Raw genomic sequence first — 21,106 nt, 5'->3', positions numbered from 1 at the left:
GTTGAAATAATGCGATTTGAAGTTGCGTTGGTCGCGTACCTCTACTGTCAACTGAAACCAAGGTCTAAGTCCTCTCTCCTGGGACAGTTTTGAGTCCACCATCATACGGTCTGTTATTAACATTGACTTTCTGCGGAACATGTTTCCCCTGAGACTTGGCCCCAAGGACAAGGGGGAGAAGTCATGCTGCTTTCATTTATAATGATCCCTGGCCAGAGAGCCTGATTGAGACCTGTGGCATTTAATAAGCTAGATAATTGGACAGTGGACATATGAAATTATCATTGCTCTCTTTTCTTGCCATGGCTGCCCCAGCTTTTCAGTTTTCTCTCATCACTCTGGGGGTGGGGGAAGGGTGGTGCCCGAGTCTTGCCATTTGTGTAGTGGGTAAGGGCTACGAATTAACCAAGATTATGTAACATGGAATTTTTTTTCCCCAGAATCGCCATGGTAACAATTGGATTCTTGTGTTCCGCTGTGTGCTGCGTGTTTTCCGTGGCGTATTTCTGTTTGGTCTGGCTGCGGCTGAGTGGAGAAAGGGCAGCTGCCGTGGCACAGCTTCAGCCCTCTCTGCCCGGCTCTTTGCCCTGGCACTCCTTACGCTGGAGTTGTCATTCTCACCACCTCTCTTTCCATGTGCCAGAAGCCTGGCCCTCTGGGCGGTGCTGCCGGAGTGGGATTTTCAAAAGAATCCAGACAGAGCGAGGCAAGCCTGTCAGAAACACAGAACAGGCAGGAAAACAAGTAAACGTTATATCAGCTTGGTGCACTCCAGTGCAATGCATCATTACATTGGAATATTATAGAGACTATTACTTTGATTCATGTTTTGAGCCGTAAGGATATGTGGTACCTTGTGTATTTTCTATGCTTTATATGTTACTTGGACCCCTAACACTGTGTGTTTGGGTAGGTGAGTAGTAGGGGCAGAAATTGCCACAGAGGCGATGATGCAATACTATCACGATATTTGGGCCACAATATGGTATTGCGATTTATTGCGAACATTTTACGATACAGCATGTATTGTAATTTCGATTCTACGATACATTATGATTTATTTCTTCCGTATATCACGGTTTGTATACCGGGAGTCTCTGCAGCCATCTTGGCGTGGTAAATTTGTTCTCGACTCTTTTTAAAATGTTTTCCTACCTCGAGTGTGTTTGTATGTAACATTACCGATAGATACATTTCATATCTGTTACATTAACACAAGACACAACACTTTCAGAGTCATTTATAATTGCCATCAATTTCTATTCAATTTAAAATGTATTTCTTCATATTGCATCATTAACAATTAACACTGTGTCACATCACTTTACCTTTCAATCACACAACGTTTGAAAAGCAAACCTTGAACCTAGATGTTTCCAAATATTTAGTCTTGTTAATATTCAGATTTATTTTCATCTTTATCTTTTATGGACTAGTTCATTAACACATTTTTGGTCATTTAGGATTTTGGCAATGTCAAGTATATCACAAAAAAAAGCCATGTTCTGTTATGAAGTGGACAATACTTGGGTAGCTAGCTCCCTGGGTAGCACTCCAGAAACCTTTCTCTTTTCTCTATCTCTATCTAAGGACTGAATGGATGGTAACTTTGTGAGGACTTCATTCCAGTAGGGGGCAGCAGCGTTTACTGCCTTGTAGTCCACCGCAGACTGATGCTGTTTTCTCTGTGCTCTGACTCACAGTATTTATTGTGTGTCTCTGTGGATGGCAGGCAGAATAACATAACTGCAAGCAGGTGTAACCTATTCTGGGCTCCTAGAGTCAAAGCCGGGGGTGTCCAGTGAGGTTAGGACAGGTCACAGTGGAGGACCACCAGGGGTAGAGGTCAGTGGTCAAAAAGCCCTCGGGACAATGACAGGAGGGTAGGGAGTGGGGGAGAAAGGCCAGAGAGTTAATGAGCCTGCTAACTGTTTTAGATGAATAGCTCAAGTTTCACACCTGAATGCTTTTTTATGCCTATGTAGCCTTTGATGGTTGTCTTGTCCTTTGTATTGTCTTCCTATTTGTCTGATGTTAGTCTTTTGGGGCAGCTCACTGGGTGCTAACATTTTTCTTAAGAGACTTGTTTAGTTATATAAAAGTTTAAAACTAGACCAAGCTCAAGTGTCAAGAGCTGTGTGGAGACACCATGCAGCTAAGTTAATGTGTTCTCATTGAATTTGTCTGTTGGATCGGCAGACGGTGTATTGAAAAGATTGGCATGGTTGACTTGACATCCTGTATTGGCTTTTGCTCCAGACTGATCAATGGAGCCTAGTTTGGAAGGGGAGGTGCGGGGGGTCCTTGACTTAGGAGGTTAGGACAGGCCTAGCAACATGTCTGAATCCCTGTTAGCCCTTTAGGCAGTCATTCTTCAGGCTAAAGCAACTTGTTCGAGCAGAAAAGGTGAATAAAGGACGGAATTTTATTTCACTTGGGGAATCATTTCTGATAGCCCGTCTGACAGGGTGTTGTTACATTTTGGTAGCCTGATGGGAAAACTGCATTGTCCCGGGACGTCGGGCTAGCAATGTTGCAAGCCCTGTAGGAGTTTCTCTGTTGTGGCTGGAGATCCAGATTTATCTTACATTTAGATCTCAGAGCTAATGTACTCTACTGCACAAGGACAAAGACATTTAATCTGTTTGCCCATGACAATGGCAGTCGAGGAAAGACCTTTTAACAGCAAAGATATGTTGCTCATTAAATCACTAACCACATGCAGCATTATGTCTGGTAGTCCTGAAGATGTGTCTATCGTGTCGGAACCCTGCTGAGCTCGGCTCTGCCTGATCCGGTCTCCCTGACACATGGGGCTCCCGCTCATCGCCATTGGCAACCCTCAGGGCTTTCGCTGACCCTCTGCAGGGTGATGAGGACCACATTGGGAGCTGAACCCGCACAGGGTCAATAAAGCTTTGTTTTGTTTTTATGTGCCCCTTAGGAGACTTTGCTGTGCATGTCATGGCTTTAACAAATTGGCACTAAAATAAAACGACATCTGGATGCATTGTCGCTTTTTTATTTTGTGTTGGTGTCCTTTTAAAGAACACTTCAGCCCACTTCACCCGCATCGACGTGAGGGTGGAAAAAGGGCATGTTTCAAGATGGTCTTATTTTCAAAGTTTTTATCTCCTTATAAATACGATATTGATTCTATGGTTAGAGACATCAGTCTTTATCTCCTCCGTTTTTTGTTTTGTTTTGTGTTTTATCTTTTTACTCGTACATACACAATCCTCTTTTTTCTGTCGGCATGTTTTGACCTGTCAAATCGCGGAATTGTGAATAGTGTGAAAACGTGTCTTTTCACTAAATGATGCAGCGCTCATCCAAATCTCATCTACGCCTTTGTATAGTTTGAACCTAGGTGTTGATTGAAGGTGAAATGTTACTTTAAATATTTATCAAAAAACCAAAAACAAACAAACCAAAAAAAAAACGGCATAAAATACACGGTTTCCCATTCACGTTTCCCAGTTTCTCTTTGTTTTGGGTGGGAATATTAAGAGTGAGTCTCTAGCTTGCTGGGCTCAAAGGGTTTGCTCTCCCTCCCTGACACGCTGCGGATGCAGGGATTAGTGTGGATCCCTGCGTGACATTGCCATGAGCGTTTCTCAGGGTTTCACCATACTTCCGCACAGATTTTTGCTACTCTACACTGTTCTTCCTTGACAGCCTTTGAATCAGGTTACACATTCAGCTGCTGTTTCTCACCTCCAGGCTTCCTTAGCCTGTCGTCCTCCCATCATGTTGAAGTTTGGTATCAGTATCTTGCCTTTCTGGACATGTTTCTGAGCGAATGGAATCACTCACTTACTCATGACTTCTAGTCACTATCAGAAGACTAACTGCCAAACAGGGGGAAATTTGTTTTCATGTGAAATGAAGTCCTTGTCAAATGTAGCCCAGGAAATTAGTTTTTTTTTCCCCTGTATGTAGATCTTGGCTATATATGCTTTGGGAATAAACTGACTATTTAGAAAAGAGTAAGCAGGTTTGTGTTTCCACAGTAGTGCATGGACAGACAGTGTGTCCACAGTGGTGAATGGACAGGGTTTTTTTAAACTCTGACCGTGTGTGTGTGTGTGTGTGTGTGTGTGTGTGTGTGTGTGTGTGTGTTTGTGTGTGTGTGAGAGGCACTCAAGCATGCCCTACACCTGTTAATGCTAGTCGCCCACAGGCTCAAAAGGCCCTCTGTCCTGTTCTACCATCTGGCCACATGTATTTTTTTCACATGCATTCTTCTGCCTATCGGCGCTACATGTTTGAACAGCTGTGTGTGATAATGGGCTATTTTAAGTGCTCTGTATGTGTGGTGAGGAGAAAAAAAAGCAGTTTAATGGGAAACGATCAACACTAACAGCCCCTGATTTGCTCCTGACCTGCTTTTTTGAATGATATTCCTCTCAGCACTGAAGTAGCGCTTTCAAAGATGTTTCAATTCTTAAAGAGATTTTATGTTTTCGGCGGAATGCAGACACAGAGGTGGAATCGGTCATCTCACAGGGCCAGGCATGACTGCCGTCACAGGGGTGCACGTCAGGAGAGACAACTTGTTGGAATTTTGTTAGTGCGTAGATGGCCTAACCCTTTTATTATTCTCACCCACATTTAGGCTAAGTCAAATTCCTTATGGCTGTTTACAGATATAAGAGGCTTGTGTTTGACATTTAGGTAAAATGATTGGTAATTCTTGTAGGTGTTGACCTGCTGGCAAAACATACACACTCTGATAGAACTGTTGACAGGTACTTGATGAGGTGACATGCAATGGCCTCAGATGACCTATTTGGGTCAGGTTAGATTTGCAGTGTTTTCTGACGTGTCCTGTTCTTCCATGACGTGGAATGGCATTGTAACAATGCATGGCGGTGCATTCAGTCGCAGACCTCTCAGCAACATAAATTTGACTTTGATTTCAGTACATCTAAATTTGGTCTAGGGACGTCACCTTCAGTTACCCTCTGCATTTCTAATGGGGATGTGGTTTCGCTGAAGATATCTGATAGAGCTGATTCTTTTAATACTTAACTGCTTTCTGGCTTTTCACACTTGTTGTTCTGCAAATTTTGTAAATGAACAACCTGCCACACATGTGCACCAGAGGCTTTGGCTTTTTAAATAAGGAAAAAGCGCTAACGGAAGTGTTTGTGTCAAACTAAGGAGAACACATCCCGCATAAGCACGAGTGCTGCGTCACTCCAGGTTACAGTTAGTACAGCTCTCTGTGTCATATAGTCACACGTGTGCAGTGAAAACTGAAGCTTTGTTGCGTTTGGGCCTCTCGTTCACACGACAACAGGGTTTTTGGGGCCTGAAAAAGGGGGTTCAGAGTGGTGTGGACAGGAGAAAATGAAGCTTTTTTAAAACGATGAGGACATTACCCCAACTTTATCCAATCAGCTTTCATATTCTGTGAAGGCTGAGCTGCGCCCTCAAAAGCCTCCACCACGTCCTCTTTAGATATGAATAGAACATCTAATTTTGTTTGTCAGACGCATCATGATTGTCAGCCAATTTGTTCTTTTTCTACGAGGACGACTTCTACTTTCTATCGGAAACATCATAGGCCAAAACCTTTTCTGGGTTTGTTTGATATAAAGTGATGATAAATAGCAACTTTAAGCAGGCTGGGTTCACTTCACCGGGGAAATTCTGTTTGCTGATGTTGGAAAAATAAACGATTTATTGGATTTATCTCATCTCGTCATCTCGTCTCATCTAGGTGTGGCCTATAAATTGCAGCATAGGTTATGCAAGGAATGTGATTCTAGAACAACCTACGCAGCTAGCAACAGCATTTTAATTTGTTTGGGTTTCCTTGTGAACACGGATGAACTCTCAAAACCTCAATGTGGATGAAAATCTTTTTGAAAACGCAAAGGAAAAAACATTGTTCTCAGAACACTCCTTTGTCGTGTGGACAACATCATAGCCAACGCTGAAATACCTTGCCTTGGTCTTGGTCTTGGTCTTGGTAATGGAGAAACCATACCTGAGCTGAGCAGATGTTTCTGTATTCATCCCCTTTTACATGAAATTCTGCCTCTGTCTCACCCTACGTGTCTCCTCTAGGATCTGAACAACATCTACTGTCACCTTTACCACATGGATGTACTTTCACACCTGAGAGAACACCAGCTAAGGTAAAGTACCGTCACCGCATGACACACAAACACACACAATTTAAAGGCTGGATTTTGATCCAAACAACAAGCCATCATATTTGTTCAGTCCTGTCACAAACTCTCTCCTCCTTCATCTTCTCAGGTCTATGTGCACCTCTGCAAGATACGAACGCTATGATGCTAACCACATCCTGTTCTAGTGAGTAAATGCATCTTACTGACATAAACAGCTGCTCTGTTTGTGACCATCCAAATCCTTAATAGCCCAAGTCACAGTCCTATATCAAAGATGGATCTAATCTCATGTTTAACAACACTTTGGTCCTTCACCCTGAGACAGATATATGGCATTGAATTACATCACTGAGGGGTGTCTGGTTTTATTGCTCATATAATAGAGATGCTAGATGGGCTGCCTATCCTCCATTTTGTTGTGCTGTTTTCCTCCATTAAACTCCCATCTTGGGCTTTGGTATCTGATCAATGTCAGGATGGTCCAGTCGGAGCGTCAAACAAACATCATGAGATGTCCCACTCACTCTGTATCTAGTTTCTGGACCAAAGCCATTATTAAACGAACTCTCTCTCTCACATACACACACACACACACGCACACACGCACGATTAAACTCAAACGACCACTCCCCTCCCCGACAAATCTGCAGAATTCTGCATGAATTTCCCTTATGGTGATTTTGGACAGTGGTCTAGATTTTGTTCTGTAGTCCCGTGGTAAAATCCATTTGTGTTATTTAAAAAGAATACACTGATCCAATTATGACTACACTCTTTGGACAGTACCGCCGTGGACAGTATTTCAGAACGTTAGCAAAAGTCCCATCCAGGTTCCAAAAATTACTATACAGATATCATCAGTAGGTTTTTTCCAACCACATGAATGGGACTTTTGCCCACAGTCTGAAATACTGTCCAACTGTGTGCAACTGTAACAGTGAAAGAATGGGAACATCCCATTTCAAAAAGGGGAACTAGTAAATGGGTTTTCAATCCTCAATGAGAATGTTATTGGATGATTTTGTCATTCAGCATCCTGTGCGTTGACTCTCATTCTCCAGTCGTGTTTGTTTTTGTCCCACAGTCCGGATACCATCTCCACGTGCTGGTACATTCTACTCACCGGCTCCGTCTTCGTGAAGGAGCACATGTACTTGGCGCGCTGCTGGTATGTCCCCTCTCTCGGCTAACGCAAAGCTTGTGACACAACAGGCATCCTCTTTGGCATCACTTGGGAGCATCACTTCTGAGAAACAGTGTGTCAACCCATCTTGTGCAATGAACGGTCACTTGCCTTTACCAGATATTTATCGCTAATGGTAGACGTCCATTTTTTAATTCCCGTTAGCTTGGCTTGGCTACTGTCCAAAGGTTACCTTTTGGTCATTGTGGTTAAGAGGATGATGGGTGTAACCATGAGATAACTTAACGATAAACAGTTCTACTGAAGTTCTACTGAAACAGCAGGGTTTGCACTAGCTAACCTACATTCAAATTACCTCTTTAAGCTCTGATCTGTAAGCAAAATGTCTCCGATCCTTTCACTGTGTTCATGTCAGTCGCGGGCAGACGTGAGACTTTTACCGAGGGAGTCTTGGAATGGGCCTGTTGGCTCTGCAGAGGCTTGTTGGGATGTAGCAGATTACAGAGAGATGGTGAGCAAGATGAGAGGCTGCATGGCTGGAATAAAATTACATTACATTGTAGCCTCTTCCATTGACGTGAGGACCGGTATCATCAGCGGAGAGTAATGACTGCTCTGCTCCGTGGGTTGTCGGTGCGTTTGTTCATGGCGAGCAGATGGCTTGGGGAGTCTCAGGCGCAGCAGTCAGACTGTAAGCCGGTCATCATGCTTTTTTATCTGCACTGCTGTGTCTGCCAGCAGCTCCACATCATGGCTGACCCTCCCACTCCTTTCATACTTCAAGATTGACTTCTTTATATTAGACTTTCAACAGTTTGAGTTTAATTCCCCTTGCTCTGCCCATTACTGCACAATTAAAAGTTTGTTGTTTTTATTTAAAAAAATAACACAAAAAAAAACCCATTTAATTCATCAGTGCTGCTCAGCCTGAAAGGGATCCAGCTGTTTGAAAGAAACTGAAAATGGCAAGTGAGAAACAGAAAAACAGGAAACGTGAAAACTGGAGAGGAAGCGCTGTGAGTCCAGCGGTGTGATAAACATTCCTGTTTGAGCTGCAGTCGGCGTGAGGTCACCGCGCAGGGCCCTCAGTGAAGCATGGCAGAAGAAGTTGGGCAACGCACTATAGCCTGGAGGTGTGTGTGTGTGTGTGTGTGTGTGTGTGTGTGTGTGTGTGTGTGTGTGTTCCCATATGACTATGCTGAGTGGCCCAGGGTTGGTGGTTTTTCATATAAATGTATGTAAGAGTAAATGGTGGTCTTTCATGTGTGTCTGAGTGAGTGACTGTCTGTCTGTGTATGTATGTCTGTGTGGTGTCCCTGTATGACTTGATGAGCAGCAGAAGGTTAGTGGTTTATATTGTGTGTGTGTGTGTGTGTGTGTGTGTGTGTGTGTGTGTGTGTGTGTGTGTGTGTGCGCTGGTGAGCATGAGCGTAGGGGGATGGGGTTGTTGGAGAAGGGGTGGTGTGGTTTGGAATGCGGAACTCCTGGCAGGACTCTGACTGAGCCATGTGTTCCTGAGGCGGCTGCAGCCTCATGAACACATCCCGGCAGGAAATGAGCCCGCTCTGCTCAGCCACTGACTACTCCGGACACACACACACACACACACACACAGTCCCTCCCTCACACACACTCTCTCACTCACACACAAGAGTCACACACACACACACAGAACGACCACTGGCAGAACATGGACACTCTTCTCCTCATATCCCCAACTCAACAAGCCCACATGGATTTTAACTCAGGATCTCTCTGCTTCTCTGGAAGTTGGTCTCTGCTTTTACATCTCTGAGGATTTTTGGATAACTTCTTCCACAGAGGAAGACAAACCTCCTACCAGAGGTTTACAGAAGACAAAACAGAGGTCGATATAAGATCAATCTTTTCATTGAATTTTTTTTTGTTGAAAACTCTTCTCATATGGATTCTGATATGGAGTGATGGCATTTTTGATTACAACATTACAACAAGGATTAACCACTGCTTTTGGATAACATTTGAGTGTCATGCTGTGCCCATCGCATCTGTGTGTTTCTGGAGGGTTTGGAATTCCCCTATGTTAATCTGTTGGGTAATGTAGGGTTTGCCCAGTCCTTCAACTGGAACGCAGTTTAAATATGGGACCTGTATGAGTGCTTTTTTCACTTTCATTTGAAAGGAACAGTCTTTATTATCAGAAGGAATAGAGACCTCAGCCTCATCGAATCCACAAGTAAGTGATCCGTGCCTCTCATGTGGCCTGTGTCTGCCTTGTGGTCCAGTGTTTTGATTTTTGTGAAACCACAGACGTACGATGTGCTCCGTAGGTTTGTCTTTGGACATTTGTTTTCAAAGCCGCATGCAAACAGCGGGGGTATACGGCCTTATCAACGGCATGTTCATTCACTGAAAGAAAGAAAGAAAGAAAGAAAAAAGAAAGAAAGAATGTTTGTGCCTGGTTTAAACTTTCATGAAAAAATGTCACCAAAAATGTCAATCCAACAGGGGATTTTTTTTTTTTTTGTGAGCGCAAAAAAAGTGTCATTTGACATATGTATGACCTGAACTGTCCCCAGCTCAAACAATGTTGTTGTGCAGTAAAAAAGGCCTTTGAACGCACCTGAATCATTCATGGCATTGTATGCGGCCCGTTTCTCGCTTACGGTGCTGCTTCTGTGCCGTTTGAGCGGCCCCTAATCTATTGTTCCATCAGCGATGACAGAGCTCCTGTGTCTATGCTCTGTGTGGAGGATGTGCTTGCTCAACAAAGCCCCTTGCATGTTATGACAACCAGTAGCTCACTGCTGAGATGAGGATCTGTTTTTATCTATTCCTGTTTTTTTTCTCTGTCTTTCCTCTCTCTCTTCTCTCTTTTGTTTTATCCTTCAAGAAGTAATATCTCTGGTGTCAGCAGTGTGTGGTATCATGACAGGGTAGCCCCGGACGTCGCTAGCCCTCTTCCTCCCATCTATCCCGTGACCTGAATAAATCAAATTTGCTGTCTGCCGTTTCGGTATAGAGAGAGAAAGAGAGAGAGAGAAAGAGCTGGAGTCCTGTCAGAGGCAGTGCGGTGGTCACTGCACGGCACATCCCACAGGCTCAACCCTTCACTCACCCTCGACAGCTCCCGAGCACATCTCGGGGACTCTACCACATCGCACACCAGTTCCTTTTTTCCGGCCCACATTTCCCAGTATGTTTTGGCAGTGAACGTTCTGCGTAAAGGCCTGTCCAGATACTCAAGACCCCGGTCATTTTTGTAATTGTTTTGAACTAAACCGGAAAAGATTTGAAGATTTTAAAAGGTAGACTGCAGGGAAGAATGCAAATCTATAATGTTGCAGTCTCTCTTGCCCCCCCCCCCCCCCCCCTCCTCTCTCTCACCTAATATTTAAATTTAGATTCTGTAGATGTCTGTAGAAAAAAGGGAAAGGGAAGAACAGAGAAAGGGGTGAGGCTGAAATCTATCTGGCAGAGCATCTATACAGCTCACAGAAGCAGCAGCCTCCCTGGAGTACAGAGAGAGTTGTCAGGCAGGGTGACCTGCATCTCACCTAGACAGCTCCTTAGTTCTCCCTGTAGAAAGAGTGGGGATGGAGAGAGGGAGGGAGAGGAAGAGAGAGAGCGAGAGAAAGGAGGAAGGATGAAGAGGAGAAAGGCCCATTCAAACAAGGTGAAGGAGATGAGAGCATTCAGCCCGCAGACAGAGGAGGGAGCAGGAGAGAGAACAGGCCAATTGCATCTACACTCTCATTTATATTCAGGGACGGGGAAATGATATTCAGCTGCATGACAATGCAGTGCTATCTGCCTGAGATGGACGCTTCTCCCCGGCCTGAAGGGGAGTCATTGGACACGCTTCCCATGATGGGAGTGATTTTCTTTTGCCCTTTTTGTTTCCTTTCTTGTTGTCTCTCTATCCCTCTCTCCTTTTGCCTTTTATTGTTTCTTGCCCTCTCTGTCTCTCTCTTTTTCTTCTGTTTCATGTCACTGATCTATGCTCTGTGTAGATCACTGCTGGACAGTGGTATTCTCATGAGCATCGTCAGTAATGGGCTGCCTCTTCATATCATATCTGGTATAAAGAAAAAGAGAGAAATGACCTTTTGCACCGAGCCATAATTCAAGCAGCACTGAGGGGAGAGAGAGGGAGATTTCTAGGGTTCTCTCCAGAAGTCGTGATTTGGATCATGGGCTTTCCCAAGCTCGTCACACGCTCCTCACACCCGCATTCAGGATTAGACTCTCCCCTAGAGCCGCTGCTGGGTACAAAACTGAGTGCTTGATAGGTGAGAATTCACCCTAGTTACCTCAGGACTCCGGAGCTGCATATAAGTATATTCATTAGACAAACCACAATTGCAATCGGGCTCACTCCCAGCACAAGGCTGAAAGTGAAGCAAGGATAAACCCATCGCACAAGGTTTATATAGACAGAAGTTTAGCGTTCAGCAGGGATAACCACGCTGGTGGATCTCTGACGTCCGAGGCAAGGATGGAAGTTTTGCAAGGTCGGAAGAAGCACAGTTCGACCCTTCTTATCACCTCTGGTCTAAACATGCTGTTGTACATATGCAGACTAAGTGGCACCTAATATTCTAAGTTACACACACGCAGAAACACAGAAAATCCATGTTCCTGCTTACATAAGTACATGATTTATATAAGGTAATTCATAATGCAAGGCACTTGATTATTATATTCTTAAGTCATTAACAGTGTTTGGAAATTATCTCCATCAGTGCTCATGTTTTCCAGTATTAATTGGCGCATACATTTGTCAAATCCCCCCTCCACAATGTCCCCTGGATGCAATGGTGTAACAAAATAAATGTATCCAGACCTGTGATAAATACAATGACTGTTATCAAGAGTCAATTGCTTTTGCTATTTCAAATACCAGTGTCCTCTGTCTGTGATCGTAATAATCTCTGACTGCTGAATAAGAAGCTTTACCATGTAGCTGTGGGTGGCACAGAGTCCCTCAGCTGGATTTTTGCCGCAGTAAAGTCAAGAACACGGTTAAGACCTGTGTCGATCAATGAAAACGCATGCATGTGGTCACAGCTGAACATGACCCTACTGGCCAAGAGCGACAAGCAGCAGGTCGATTCAGACCTGAAGCCAAACGGTAGTCGGCCCTATAGGGGGCCTCCCTCCCGTTTAACCCCATAATTCATACCTCATGACGTTGTCTTAAGATGCAAGACGACTACAATTAACTCTGTCTAGGAAATGTTCGGTATAAATAAACTTGCCTTGCCGTGCCTTACAAAATGCACGAGTTGTGTCGAATTCTGTCAGTGAGAATTCATTTTTCCTTGCTGGTTTTCCGTGAGTGGAGTAAAGATGTCTGTGTGTTCCTTTGACAGACAGCAGTGAGTTTGCCTGTGTGTGGGAGTGGGTGTAGCGGGGGGGGGAGGGGGGATGTGTGTTCGGTTCTGTTCTGACCCTCTTGTTTTTTCCTGTACAGCTTCGGGAAACAGCTGGGTGGACGACGAGGCTGTGAATGCATCACCTTAGAGCCGTCCGAAATGATCGTGGTGAGTACTCCAGCGGCCGCCCCTCTGTCATTATCTCAGCCAACCAAACACTGACCTACTCATATACCCATCGGTACTTTACTGAAGAGGCATGATCACGCACAACATTTGGAATGTTTTGAATGGTTTAGATTGTCATCTTGGCAGAATGAAAGGGAGAAGCCTTAGAGAAAGGACCACTTCTTATAGTTGAGTTCATCCATCATTATAGGAACCGACGAAGGAAAAAGTCTGGTTGCTAATACAACATGCAAACAACTTTAGTTTTGCTGAGAGAAAGAGCTTCATCTGATATGAGTGTTCCACAGGCAAGTACCTCCAGCTGGGTCAGCGTGCCATGTTAACCCAGAGGTGCTCATGGACGGGGGCGCTGAGCAGCTGCAGAGAGGGGTCTGCTGGAAATGGCCGTCTCTATTAGATTTGGCGCGAATGACGTCTGGTGGCAAGGGGGAGGGGAGGGGAAGTCAAGGCCGTGTGTTTGTGATGGCCCGGCTGATTAGCCCCTCCGAAGAGGGCTGAATAAATAGCCTTATGTAAGCCTGCTGTTGATGTCAGCGCTCGGCTTTCCACGCTCTCTCACGCTCACCCACTCGGCTTTGAGGCAACCTTATAAAATGATGCCGTCCACTTATCACAGCGTACTCACACAGGGTCCCAGGGTATCAGTCGCAGTACTGTTTCTTGCTGGACCGTGTGAATTGTAAAGACGCTCCCACGTATTTTAAGTGACCACATAGATGCTGGAAAATATAGCGGTCGTGTGGTCGAGGAATCTCCAGTGAACTCGAGTGTAGAGGACATACAGTGATGATTTTGAGATTTATTCTGCGGACCTTGAAAACACTCTCTTTAATGGTGGTCATTAATGGTCATATTTCCTTGAAATGCATACACACACACACACACACACACACACACACACACACACACTTACAATCACACTCACAGTCAGACATCCAGAGTAGTATCTAATTTACCTGGCTATTATTATTGTAATTGGCTAAATTGGCTTGTGAGAGCCAGAATGGGAGTCTATGAAGTCGACTCTTGCTTGCTTTGGAGTAATGATGCATCCAGTCCTCTCACTAATTGAAATGATAGGGAATTATGGGAGGTAATTGAACATATCATTAGTGTAGAGAGTACTTGACAATGCTTGGCATTTCCTCTCTGTGGGGGGAGGGCATTGTCATGTTACTCAACACCGCCCTCCCCCAACCTCCAAATGGGTTGTGGACTGAGATCTTAAGACCACACACGTTCTATCCCACCCTCCAAGAAACACACACACACACACACACACACACACACACACACACACACACACACAAACAAACATTCAGACAGCACCTGTTAACTCCGCTGGCACACTCTAGCTGACTACCATGCACTGTAAAAACACCAGGCCTGTCACCAAATCAATACATCAACAATTTAGTTACTGGAGAATTCCTATTGCATGCAGCAAGCTTTGTCGACTTCCCTATATTCAAACAGGACCCCCCCCCCCTGTCCCCCCCCCCGCACGTTCGGAAAGCAGCGTCCCTTCAGCCTCACTATAGATTGTGTTAGGACCAGAGACGTGACTGTTGCTCCCTCATCTGACAGGGACCGAGGTCGCTTCGACTTAGACAGCCACACGGCTGGCATCTCGGCAGGAGCGTGTCTCAGTGGAGGGTTTGTGGAGGCCTGCCTCCTCCCCCTGTCAGCCAGCAGATAGATGGAGTGCATGGCCTGCCGCCTGCCGCCTGCCGCCTGTCTCATCTTCCCCGTGCCACTGCGGCTGCCTCCCATATAACCGCACTGATGAATGGCTGCTTGGCCTAAACCTGACAGTGCCTCAAAATGGCCGTCTGACTTTCTGCACATTTGGGCCGGATCTTGAAACACTCTGCAGCCGATGTGGTACTGCGCAGTTCATATTCACTAGCTAGCTATGACTTGAGGGAAACGGTCCATGACCTGTGAGGGGAAAAAACCCCATCTACATTTGACTAAGTAGAAAAAAGCAGATGTGTCTATTTTTTTTGCTTGGCGTCTCTGGTGTGCGTCATTTCTCTGGTGTGCGGTGGAAAAAGCCCAAGTGGTGCACTGGCAGGGGTTTCACTGGAGTTGGGGGTTGGTTTGGAAGCAGCCAGAAGGCGGGAGCTGGTACTGGAGCCCTCTGTAGATGTTTTCTCCTGAGTGGTGCTCTCTCTCTTTCTTTCTTTCTTTCTTTCTTTCTTTCTTTTTTTCTTTCTGTCTCTCCCTGCCTCTCTCTCTCTCCCCCTCCCCTCTCTTTCTCCCTCTCTCCCTCTCTCTCTCTTTCTCTCACCCCCCCTCTCTCTCCATCTCTCTTTCTCTCCCCCCCATCTCTCTCTCTCTCTCTCCCTCCCTCTCTCTCTCTCTCTCTCTCTCTCTCTCTCATATTCAGCTGCTGCTTGTTTTCAGCGGTTCTTCTGTTGTTGGCCTCTCACTCTGACCCAGGCGGCCCTGTTTGATCAGCTTAGCAGTGCTCAGCAGGGCTGGGAACACAATGACGGAGAAAAACACAGAGCATTCTCGAACTCGCTCCGTTATTAGTGGTGTAACGAAGGTCAAGTGCCCACTCAAGGCACGTCGAAGCACGTCTGTTCTCCTGTTAAAATCTTTAAAACATTTGAACACCAGGACTGCCATGGGTTTGGATTTGTGTTGCGTAATGTTAGCTTGTAAAATACTACCAACAACAACAAAGTAGCAGAACGAGCCTCCACTTTGCAGAGAATGAATTCTATGGCCGGAATCTGTTCTTTTTTTTCTTTTTCTTTTTTGGTTCTCGTTCGCCGAGAGGAAATTTGTATATTTACAGTTTCCTACAGGAAGCTGTGGCCTCTCTGCAAGGCCTGTGTGTTCATGCTGTCAGACGTACAAAGCGTTTAGAAAGTGCTGCCTTGCTCATAGGTCTGGCACGTTTTGCGAGAAATAGCCTGTCAGACACACACACACACACTCACACACAGGCACGCTCTACACACACATGCATACACACACATTCCTCCTCACGCGTCGGGTGTTTTCTGTGAGTCCAGCGTTGTTTCTGTGAATGCCGTTCCCATGAGCCGTCTGCACCGCCTCTCGTTCATATGGAAGACCTGGATGTTCAACCAGGAGCATGACAGGCAGTTTTCGCCGCAGGTGGAAAACGGCAGCGAGGGCGCGGACGAGGCGCTGCAGAGGGACGGCGCGCACCGACACTCGCGGCGGCGCTTTCGCCGGGTCAATCCCCACGGGGAGCGCGAGCTCATCACTGACGGACAGGACCCCGCCAGAGCAGCCACGGTAAGGAGCGCACGCTTTCACCAGCATTCTGTCTCGTAACCCAGTACACTTCAACAACTTTCAAAATCTCTGGTGTTCAGCAGAACACGAAAGTCACTGGAGCACACAGACAGATAATACCTTCATTGTAGGTGCCAATAAAATAGGTTAACGGTACCATGTCAATCTTATTTGCACCTACAGTAAAGGCACTATCCACCATTATCTTGTCTTATTTGGCATTATCCGTTCGTGTGCCCCAGTGACTTCTCCTGCTCTGCTGTTACCGAGATGAACAGTAACTGACTAAGGTTCAGCTGAAGCACTTTAGCGCCTAACGAAGCTGAAGAGCGCTGCGATTCCTTTGCTTCTTTTTAATGTTCCTCACTAACTAACCATCTCTGGACATGTTGTGTATATTGCGGGAATCACATCCGAGAGCAGATATTGTCTGTTTAATGCTGAAGTGGATGTAAATATTTATGTACATTGAAAATAATATTTATGTACATTGTACATAAATATACATTTAAATATATCAATGTATATTTATATAAGATTATGTGTTGCCTATGTTCATTGTTTAATAGCCTATTTCTAAGTTGTTTTGACAGTTTGACAGACTGTCATTCAGCATGATTATACTTGTATGTTCAGTCATGCCTCCCCGTAATCTGGCATGTGAGGGGAGTACTAAATGATAGACTCCATCTTGAGGTTTTCAGTTTGAGTCGTGGTAATCTCTCTGACCCACGCCTGAGTGTGGGCATGTGTTCATGTGCCCATGGTAAGCATGGTAAGGGTTTTCCCCGCACAGGAACACATAGCAGGTCATGCAACCTTGTCTGGATCCTCTCTTTTGACAGTAAGCGTGAAATAATGATGATTTATTTGTGTGTGTTTGTCAATTTGTGTTGTCTGTGACTGTGTATGATTAAGGCTGTCTTCATATTTGGTCCGTTTTGCTGGTCCAAACTTGGGTGCGATTATTCTGACCTCCTTCTGCCCCCGCTGGTCTCCTTTCACATAAAAGGTTTTGGTTGCGGATTGTGGTCCGTTTTATGACATCAGCACGTAAGCAACATTGCAGCTTTTATTTACCAATGTCGCTAAGCAACAACACAAAGTAAGTTAGAAAAAAAAGGAAAGCCGGAAAGGTGTTATAGCAGTGTTCTCAGCGAACGTTGAACTGTAGTATGTTTGAGAGCTGTGTGTGTCTGCCGGTGAAATGAGTGATTTGGAGTTTATGAGCTGCCTAAAGGTAGACCTGCCGAAGAGAAAGCTTGCTAATGCCACCGTTAAACTTGCTAGCTTTAAACAACTTGCAGAACACTTTTGGGCGCTGAAGCAGTCACACTTGGCAGTTGGAGCATCATGATGTCTCTTTTTGGGTTTGCCTTTTCCTCACCTATGGTTCAGTTTGTTTATGGAGGGCTATGATCACTTCATCCAGTGGCAGACATCTCAGTTATATTTACTAAACTTGAAAACGGTCTGTTTGACTCTGTTTCAGCCGTGAGTGTTCACCCAGGCGACTGCCTCCTGCTACATGTTGGATGTTTCTCTGAGGGGATGTTGAGAGGTGGAAGGGCCCTTAAGTTAGCAGGGTGTGTGGGGTCATTAGGCTCAGGGTCATTAGTGATGGTCACAGGCGTGTACACAACACTCACCAGCACACCGGGATCTTTCCAAAGTGAGAGAGTGATTTACTGGGGTAATGTTTAAGGTAATTGAGTCCTGAAACTCTGCTAGAGATGGATAGTTACAGACAGAGAGAAATAGGCCGGAAGAAACGGTTTGTGGTGCACTGTTTCCTGTCAAGTCTGCAAGACGTCTGCCTATGATATTTCCTCTTTTGCTTGCACAGGACTAGTGTGTGGTATTTCGGTTTGTGTGTGCTTGCATATATGTGTGTGTGTGTGTGTCTGTGTGTCTGTGTGTCTGTGTGTCTGTCTGTCTGTCTCTGTTTTGTTTGGTGTTGTGGTCCACTTTTTTGTTGTTGAGGAAGTCTGCCCTTTTTTGAAAGTCTTTTCTAAGTATATCACTGATAATGGCGATGAGCATCACAGCACAGAGAGAAGCAGATGGGGAGAGAGAGAGAGAGAGAGAGAGAGAGAGAGAGAGAGAGAGAGAGAGAGAGAGAGAGAGAGAGAGAGAGAGAGAGAGAGAGAGAGAGAGAGAGAGAGAGAGAGAGAGAGAGAGAGAGAGAGAGAAAAAAAATATACATCATGGTATAAATTGGTACAAGGTTTGAAGTGTCAGCATGGGTTACTGGCTTTCTGAAGTGCCACTAAGCATGGGCCATTCACTCTATGACAATTAGGTCTACTTACTGGTATTATTCAAAAGTCTCAAGCACACGGACATGGCCCATCCTCTCCTGCAGATTCATACAGCCAGAGTGTGTTGGCTTGCTCTCAGGTAGGGGAGAGGAAGGGAGGTAAGGGAGAGGGAGGGAGAGAGAGAGGGGGGGGGGGGGGGGGGTGGGAGGGAGGGAGGGAAGGAGGGAAGGAGAGAGAGAGAGAGAGAGAAGGGCTGATGGAGGGGGTGGAGGGGGCCTCTGGGGGGTTTACCCTCTCTGCTCCCTGTTTCCAAATGATTTATGAGAGCTGGATGAGCAAGTACTCTCCCGCCCCTTCGAATCTCACACAATCTCAAACTATCTAATGTTGGCTGTGCCTAACATGAGGTGCTTTCTTTAAAAAAGAAGAAGAAGAAGAAGAAGAAGAAGAAAGGAAACGTACATAATATATCTGGAACCCCTTGTAGGGTGGTTGTGGCAGAATAAGACCTGGCAGTGGGCTTTTATCTTGGGTATTAACATTGTTTTCAGTGCTGCTGCCGCTGCTGCTGCTGCTGCTACTGGACCTGCTGAAGCTGGAGCTAATTTTAGAGGATTACATCATAGAAACAGAGATGACAACCTTGCTGCCCCCCACCCCCCACCCCACTGAGGCAAGCTCATATTTTCATCAGCGTTGGAGCTCCACTTGAGCTGCAGTCTGACTTGCAGCCCAACAGCCCACCCCCTAACCAACACAGCTAGTCTAGCCTGCCCTCGAACCCTGGGGTTAGGTCCCCCCTGCTTTCGTCAACAATAGGGCTCACGCACGTGTTTGCTCCATAAACATCCGAGGCATTTGTTCCAGCTTGAAAACAAAGGAAGCATGTGTGCTTGTTGTTGTTGTTATTGTTGTTCTTCGGTTTGTTTTTGAATCTGAATCTCGGCAGTATGGAAGTTGTTATGGTTGTTTTGTATGTGTGTGTGTGTGTGTGTGTGTGTGTGTGTGTGCAGATATTGTCAGACTTCTATCTCTGCCCTTAAGCCAGCCAGATGTGGGAATCTGTGGGGTAAAACAGGTATGCGTGTGCCAGCAGTGCTTGTTAGCACACATGCAATACAGCATGAGCTCATTGAACAACAAGCCCACGATTGCTGCGTGTTCATCGGCCGGCACCGAAGACTAGCCTTGTAGGCTGACTCAAGTTGTAGGCCTGATTCTGGGCCTTGTTCTGTTCCTAGAGACCATTTTGGTATTGTTCTATTCCACTGTGATTTGTGTTGGCCACACTTTCATGTTTAACACTTTCATGTTTACTTTGAGACTGGATTGCAGTAGCTCTCTTTGTCTAGAAACGTCTTATGTCTCTTTGAGACGAGACTGCAAAATCCGACCGTGTCTTGCCATGGGCTCACACTCATTAATGGGGCTGAAGGGAAGGTCTGCTGCTCCTTGTAGACAGTTCACCCCACCCCCCCACCCTCACCCTCACCCCCCTCCCAGCCTTTGTCTGGCAAAAGGCATCCCCCTGAGTGCCCCCAACCACCCCCTCAACACACACACACACACACACACACACACACACACACACACACACACACACACCTCACCTCTCCCACTCTGTGGTAGGACAGCAGATGATGGCAGTATTTCGTGCTGATTTCCAGGGCTTAATACTAACACACAGTGAGCCCTGATTGCTCACCACACCAAGACAAACAGCACGAGGCCCATTCCAGTCACATCAAAATGGGGACGAGGACAACAACTGTGAACGTGCATTCAGGAGCGCCAACAGGATACACATCTTGCGTGTGTGTGGTTGAGCGCCTGTGTGTGTGTGTGTGTGTGTGTGTGTGTGGGTGGTTAAGTGTGTGTACGTGTAGGTGTGTGTATGCGTGGGTTACCTCCACAGCCGTGGCCACGTTCAGGTTCTCTACCAGCCTCCCCCACTCTGTCTGTGGGTCTGTCTGCCGCCACATCCTGTGTATCCACTTCTCTCCCTCTCGCTTGGCTTTCCCTGTCTCTCTCTCTCTCTCTTTCTGCACTTGATGGATGTCAATTAAGGAGAAGTTCAGCAATGACTGGGCCTGGCCGAGGGGGGAGGAGGAGCAGGAAGGAGCGCTGTGCAACATGAGCTGAGCTCCGGGGTTGATACTGACGCTAATGGGTGACTGTAAAGCACACGCGTGTGTAATTGTGAGAGTGTGAGAGATAGTATGTGAGAATGTGTGTGTGTGTGTGAGAGAGCGAAAGAGAGAGAGAGAGAGAATTCTTAAACTGGCATGCATATGAAAGAGACGGAAAGAGAGAACACGAGAGACAGAATGTTTTGAGAGGGTGTGTGTTTTAAATAAAAGATGAGAGTAGTGCCTACACACACACACACACACACACACACACGCACACACACACACGCAGAGGGGGGACTGTAGCTGGGGGGGTTCACCAGCGGGTGCCCCTCCTCTAATCTCTCTAAGGATGATGGCGGGGGGCTGGAAGTGGGGGCTAGGTTCACAAGAGCACCACACCATCTCTCTTTCCTCTTCCTTTCTATCCATCTTTCCCTCCGCTTGTTTGTCTGACTTTCACTCTCTCCATCCATTTATTCTCTCCCTATCTTTCAGCCTCACACAAACACACACACACACACACACACACACACACCCTTTTCTTTATTTTCTTCTCCTCACGGAGAACACTGCTCTCTGGAAAACTCCATGTGCTGCT

At 45.9% G+C, this 21,106-nt stretch overlaps 1 protein-coding gene across 9 annotated transcripts in view; it reads left to right on the top strand.

The window, feature by feature from the left end:
* rapgef6 (Rap guanine nucleotide exchange factor (GEF) 6) overlaps positions 1-21,106 on the top strand; it is a 75,755-nt gene that overhangs the window by 7,700 nt on the left and 46,949 nt on the right. For 6 of the 9 annotated variants that reach the window (XM_031571456.2, XM_031571454.2, XM_031571455.2 and 3 more), the window contains exons 2-6: positions 6,079-6,149; positions 6,274-6,330; positions 7,231-7,314; positions 12,746-12,815; positions 15,972-16,115. In XM_031571456.2, coding sequence (XP_031427316.1) covers positions 6,079-6,149; positions 6,274-6,330; positions 7,231-7,314; positions 12,746-12,815; positions 15,972-16,115 — 426 coding nt within the window. Of the gene's footprint in view, positions 1-6,078; positions 6,150-6,273; positions 6,331-7,230; positions 7,315-8,697; positions 9,506-12,745; positions 12,816-15,971; positions 16,116-16,762; positions 16,960-21,106 lie in introns of those variants that run through there. The other 3 variants (XM_031571459.2, XM_031571460.2, XM_031571461.2) reach the window with 3 other exon arrangements.

Source organism: Clupea harengus, chromosome 8 (assembly GCF_900700415.2).
Source record: "Clupea harengus chromosome 8, Ch_v2.0.2, whole genome shotgun sequence".
Lineage (NCBI taxonomy): Eukaryota > Metazoa > Chordata > Actinopteri > Clupeiformes > Clupeidae > Clupea > Clupea harengus.
This window is presented reverse-complemented; position numbering and strand designations above follow the sequence as displayed.